We start from the raw sequence: 6,000 nt of genomic DNA, 5'->3' as shown, positions 1-6,000 counted from the left end.
TACAGTGCCCCCTTCCCAGGGCTGCTGGTTCCCAGCTCTCCCTCAGGCCGGGCACACACCGGGGAGAGGGCCCAGCTGTTGGGCATGTGGCCTTCAAAGTAACCTGCTGAAATTGCCTCTCCTTGCAGGGGCTGCCTGGCAGGGGCAGAGCGGTGAGCTGGGGCGTTTGCCAGGCCGGTGGTTCTCATCCCCGGCCGCGGAGACCGAGCAGACCCGCGCACACCGAGCAGCCCAAGCGCGGCCCTGCCCAGCGCGGCCCTGCCGGTCACCGTGCGCGCGGGCCCCCGGCGGGCGGAACGGCGGCGGCGGGGCCCGCGTTGCCGCAGGGGCGCTGTGGGGACGGACCGGGCGGGCGCAGCGCCGCCATGGCCGCCCGCGTCCTGAACGTGAACGTCGGAGTGCTGGGCCACATCGACAGCGGGAAGACGGCGCTGGCGCGGGCGCTCAGCACCACCGGCTCCACCGCCGCCTTCGACCGGGCGCCGCAGAGCCGCGCGCGGGGCATCACGCTGGACTTGGGCTTCTCCTGCCTGCGCACCGCGCTGCCGCCGCAGCTGGGCCCGGGGCCCGGCGAGCTGCAGTTCACGCTGGTCGACTGCCCGGGACACGCCTCCCTCATCCGCACCATCATCGGCGGTAAGGGGGGCGCGGGGGTGGCCGCCCGGCCCGCCCCGGTGGCTGTCGCGCCTCCCGGGGGGCCCCAGCCCTCGTTGGGGTCCGCGCCCCGCGGGGCTGCGCTCGCCCGTGTCCGTGGTGGGAGCGGCGCCGCTGGGAGCCGGGGTCTCCGGCTACGCCCAGCCGAGGGAATGGGGGTGTCAGGTTTTTCATGGGCCTTATGACTTTGCTACACTTTATCGTAGTTACTCTTCAAGTAAAGAACCAGTGCTCATAGAAAAGCGCTTTGTACATGTGAGTTCTTGGGGTGCTGGTTGGATGGTCAAGTGTGCTCAGGTTTCTTACGCTTTTTGAAAAAAAAGTTTTATTTATTTTGTATGGAGGCCCTATTAATGGCATTGAACGGCTCTATGCATTTCTATTTTCTCACTTGTTAAAGCTGTCAGAGTTTATGTTGCCTGTAGTTGAGAGCTGTGATGTAGTTGCTGGACATGCTCGTGTTGTCTTGGAGGACCAGGGAGTTCTAACATGATAATTTTAGGCTTAGAAATAATTTCGTGGATTTTGGTAACTCTGCATTTTAGTTTTCGTAGGTGGTACCGGAAGGTTAATCTGGTTTGCATTAGGACTCATTTTAAATTAGTTCACCTTGTTCTATCTCTATCTTCTATTTCTTCGAAAAAGTGTTAAGAGGTGGTTGGTGCTTGACTAAGGATGTGATGGAGTCACAGCTGCACAAGTTTAAGGTAGTCACAGGTTGATGCGACTGCAGGGATCAGCCTGCAAGGTCAGTTCCTCTGCGTTTCCTCTGCCAGTGTCTCTTTAGTGACAACTTGGTGGTAGTTTTGTAGGACAGTGTTTCTTCTTGGCTAGACTGAGGTTTAGGCTGAGTTACTTTTCATGATACATGAATTTAACCCCCTTTTGAACAGTTGTGTTATTTGTAAGTTTCGTTAGCGGTAACTGCGTTTTATTGTTTGTGCTTCTTGTGGGTAGGATAATAAATATTTACTTATCTGTCAGTTTCACCAGCAGTAAAGTGCTCTGTATCATCAACTTGTGCTTCACAGCTGCAAGGGAGGAGTGGCTGTGTGATTAATTCCAGAAAGTTGCGGTCTTGTAGTCATCTTTTGTACTTGACAATCCCTTATCATTTGTCAGTAATTGTAAGCACCTATTATCCTCTAAAGAGCAAAGTTTACTTTGGCAAATGTTTCTTGGATGTACTGAAGAGTCACTTGTAGTCAGACATTCCTTTTTGCCAGAAGCAACTAATCTCAGTGGTGTAAACTTCCTCATGAAGGGGACATGGGAAAACTTAGAAATCAGCTTTAACCAGTTTTTCAATAACTTTAACACTTATTTGGGGTCGTTGTTTGATACACAGACTTCTTATTGCTTTCTGTTATTTTTATGAAGATCTTCAAAGTATTTAGTCACAGCTGTCCACATCAGCTGAATAAGTTATTCAGATTTGGTTATTGATGGGCCGTGCAGGGAGAATGAAGGCATGGACTGGATTAGATGGCATGATAGAGTTTTCTTCCCAGCAAAAATAATTCTTTACAGGTGGTAATTCAGACACATAAGCGCATCAAACTCGCTTAGTTCCAGTTGTACAAGGTTATGTTTCTTACTGAAAACAGTTGATTAGTGTGACTTACTGCAATTCTGTCTGTTAAGAAAGGGTTGTAGAGAAAATGCAGTATTGTGTTAATAGTTTAAAGAATTAGGAACTTCAGTTTTCTGCTTGATAACATAGATGTATCTTGATAGTGGATGCTTTTTTTGTTTTTTACTACCAGGTTGGAAAGGTGAAACCTTGATGATAAAACCTGATCTGTGCCTGTGGGACTCTTTAGGTGCTTACAGATTTGGTGTGGTTTGGTGAAACTCAAACTGAAGTGTAGCATGTCTTGTGTAACAGGATGCATTCTTTGGTGTTCATGTGTGTTTCAATAATGCCAACTTTTTCACCACTTCAGGAATGGAAAGTGAGCCCTCCCAGATAATGATATTTGAAAAATTTAGGTTATTTTCATCTACTTCCTTGTCACTAAGCGTTAAGGGTTCACCATTCCAAACATTTTCTCTGCAACCAGGAATGCCACTACTCTTTTCTTCTTGATGGAATCCGTGATTTCCCTGTTACTGCACGTTTTCTCTATGTATGGTTTCTAAATAAGACATAAGTGCAAAGTGCTTTATCCTCCTGTGTTTATTCTGCACCTCATATTTCCCATACCTCTTTAAATTATCACTGTTCTGAATTCAAATTCTGAGGGTAGCTACAGGTGGAAGTTATCTGCAGAAAAACTGGAGGTAGGGTGCCTGTGGGCAAGGGAGCTGGATGTGAGGATTTGGAAGGTGGAATGACAACAGATGAGAGGGCTGCTTCAAACCTCTGTGTAAGTCAGGTGCATGCAGGGTTTGCAGGAGAAGCTACAGCTGTGAAAATGTTATTTTTTGAAGCTCTTTTTTCACTGAAGGTGGGATAAACTAGTTGTCTTCCCCTTGGGTGATCCCATCTCATGGAAACACTGTCTGCTGTGGCCGGGTAGCACCAGCATTGTTCACTCAGGTTTCCCATGAGGTGAGGAGCTCAAGGGTTTCCTTCTGAGGTGTCACTTTTTGGCTCTTCTCTTCCCAAGTGCCATTTTCACCAGTGGTGTCCCAGGTTATCTCTCTTGTGTAACTGTCATCTTTTCTGTGCTCCCAGAGTGCTTTAAGGGTTAATTCCTTTGCTGTACATGGCTCATAAATCTGCTCACAGATTAAATGTTACTATTTACCACTCTTTAACATATTTCTGTATGTAGCTAATTCCTGAAGTGGATTTTTTTCATGTCAGAATCTAGTATTACATTTTTGTCATGCTATGCCAGGTAGTGCTTGACCTTGTGAATACTTCTCAGAGTCACTCACAAGATGCTTGTTCAGACACAATACCTTAGGATTAAATGAATGCAGAATATTTGAGCAGTAACCAAATGGAATGAAAAATGGAAGTTGTATTTCATTCTGTGTGGCTACATTTTTCTTGTGAAGCTTGTCCTTGAAAACAAAACATATCAAATGTTAAATCAAAAGTGTTTTGTTTTGGGTTGGTTTTTTTTTCTTTACCTGCATGCTGGGAATTGGAAATGTTGCAGACAGTTTCACCCAAGATATTTTGTTTAAGTTTTAACTGGAAGGTTATAGTCAAGGTTGGAATGGAATAAATAATAGTCACTTGGTGCACTACATCATGCCTTTCACTTGTGTTTAAACCCTACTGGTTTATATTCTTTTAAGGCTCTTGTGTGTCTGTGGCAGGAAGGCATTAATTTAGTGGGTAGCTGTATGGGTTGGACTGTGCTATGCATTTCTTTTTGTCTTACTCTTTCAAACAATAACAACAGAACTCTTTAATTTAAAATAAAATTTCAGGCTTTTCCTGTGCTTTAGCAGGATCTTGTCTCAAGCAATGCAACAAAACCAGTATTTACAGCCATTTGTGTCTGACTTGCTATGGAGAGCAAGCAAGCCTGGGTGACTGAACCTTAAGGGCCAATTCTTAGCTTGTCCTGAGCAGTAAGAAGCACCCACGTCAGCCTTACACTTGGTTTGTGCACTGAAGGAATGACTGCAAGACGCAGGACTGATACTTTTGTCATTCCTGCATTCTTCTGTTGCTGTAGAGATTTAGGGTGGTATTTTTGGTAAAATTTCACACTGAGATGGGGTAGTTTCTGTCACAGCATTATGGGGTTTTTTAAGCTTCTCTTCTTTTGTTAATGTTCAGATCCTGATCTTCCACAAAGCTGATGTTAATGTCATTGAAATAAAATAAGAGTTGCGTATACGTTTGTTTGTCACAGACCTGTGCACCCAGTAGGGTCTGGAATAGTTTCTCAAATGAGTTCAGCAGGAAGGGATGCCTGCTGAGAGGTTAGACAAGTTAATCTGCCAGAAGAAATTCAATCCCCATATTTCATTTTAAGACCACTTTGCGTAGCAAAGTAGTTTAAGCAGTAGCAGATTTTTTCCTTGCTGATGGTTAATTTCATGCCCTACAAAGGGTCAGCACACTAATACAGGAGAACATGATTACCTCATCCCAGCTTCCCCCACACAGGCAGCCAAGGAATACTGAGTGTTTGCTTTAGGTGAGCTGTTTTCAGCTGCCCTTTATCTGTCTGATTTCAAGATGGGTCCTCAAAAGAACTTCTAAATCAGAAAATTGTCCCTTCCCCCCTCCCCCCCCCATGAAGTTCAAAGGACAGTGTATCCTTATAGGGTTTTAATTGGAAAGCTACTGCTTGACCCTGGTTGTCTAAACCTGGGCTGGGGGGAACTCTGACAAACTTGTAGTTTTGTAATCCTTATGCCTGTCTGAACCTTTGACCTTTTTACTTTATAACTAGAGCTTCATTGTCACCATTTGTCCCTGCAGTTCCTTTCAAAGAAAACTGCCTTGCAAGTGTCTGTTTCCACTTTGCTGCTGTGTTCGGCTAAGGAAGGGTATTAATTCATACCTGATACATTGGAGGGGCCAAGACTTTTGAACTTGCACTAGAGCTTGGGGAGGGGGAAATGAGCATAGCAAAAGCATGTCTTGCTGATGCAAATGAGTACAATGAAAACAGGCTTGGGAGATCAAGGGAAATGTGGTCTTGCTACCAGCATTCAAATTCAGTTAGACGAAGATTATTTGTAAGATTAACATATCACAAAAAACCCCCACCTTTTATCACAGATTACTTGTTTTGCTGAGTTTGTTGTAAGCTTTTAAGAGGATTTGTAAACTCGGGGTTACCTTTGCGTTACTGCAGTGAAAACATACTTCTGTCGATGTGAGCTTTTGTTTGTTGAGGCCTTTGTGAAGATGTGACAGTTCTTGTTTTTTTCTAGGTGAGTGAGCGAGTAGAGTTTTATAGTTGTATATGTGGATGACTTGCTGTTGAGTGCAGATGTTGAATGAAGAGAAACCTCTGGAGGAAAGAGTGTCTTGTGTTTAGTGGCTGTCATTCTGGTCAGAACAGTCACTGTAGAGTCTTGAGATCTTTGGCTGCCAGCTTGAAGTGAGAGTAACATAATAATGAACCCTGTTCTGGTGGAAAAAATTGAAACAACATACAACTCTCGGGTAGTGTAATTTCGATTCACAAACCTTGGTGTAGTGGTTGATGTTATGGAAGTACTCACAGGTCAAGAGACTTCAGCTAGCACTAGTGTGAGTGTTTTCTAAAATGTATTAGACTCCTTGGGATCATGGTGCTTGTGAATTGCTGACACTGCTTTGTATTAAAATTTCAAATAAACTTATTTCTGTAAACGAAAGTGAAACTGTCTTTTTTTTTTCTAATCACTAGAATTTGGCTGGTGCCTGATAGTTGCCTGACA

The 6,000-nt window shown here is 44.7% G+C and overlaps 1 protein-coding gene across 1 annotated transcript in view; it reads left to right on the top strand.

The window, feature by feature from the left end:
- The first annotated feature begins 351 nt into the window (after nt 1–351).
- The window catches only part of EEFSEC (eukaryotic elongation factor, selenocysteine-tRNA specific), a 124,468-nt gene continuing 118,819 nt past the window's right edge, over nt 352–6,000 (top strand). The window contains exon 1 of the mRNA XM_082289000.1: nt 352–636. Coding sequence (XP_082145126.1) covers nt 366–636 — 271 coding nt within the window. The 5' untranslated portion in view covers nt 352–365. The remainder of the gene's footprint in view (nt 637–6,000) is intronic.

Source organism: Coloeus monedula, assembly GCF_965178545.1.
Source record: "Coloeus monedula genome assembly, chromosome: 11".
Taxonomy (NCBI): Eukaryota; Metazoa; Chordata; class Aves; order Passeriformes; family Corvidae; genus Coloeus; species Coloeus monedula.
The sequence above is the reverse complement of the archived record's forward strand: the minus strand, read 5'-3'. Positions and strand labels throughout refer to the sequence as shown.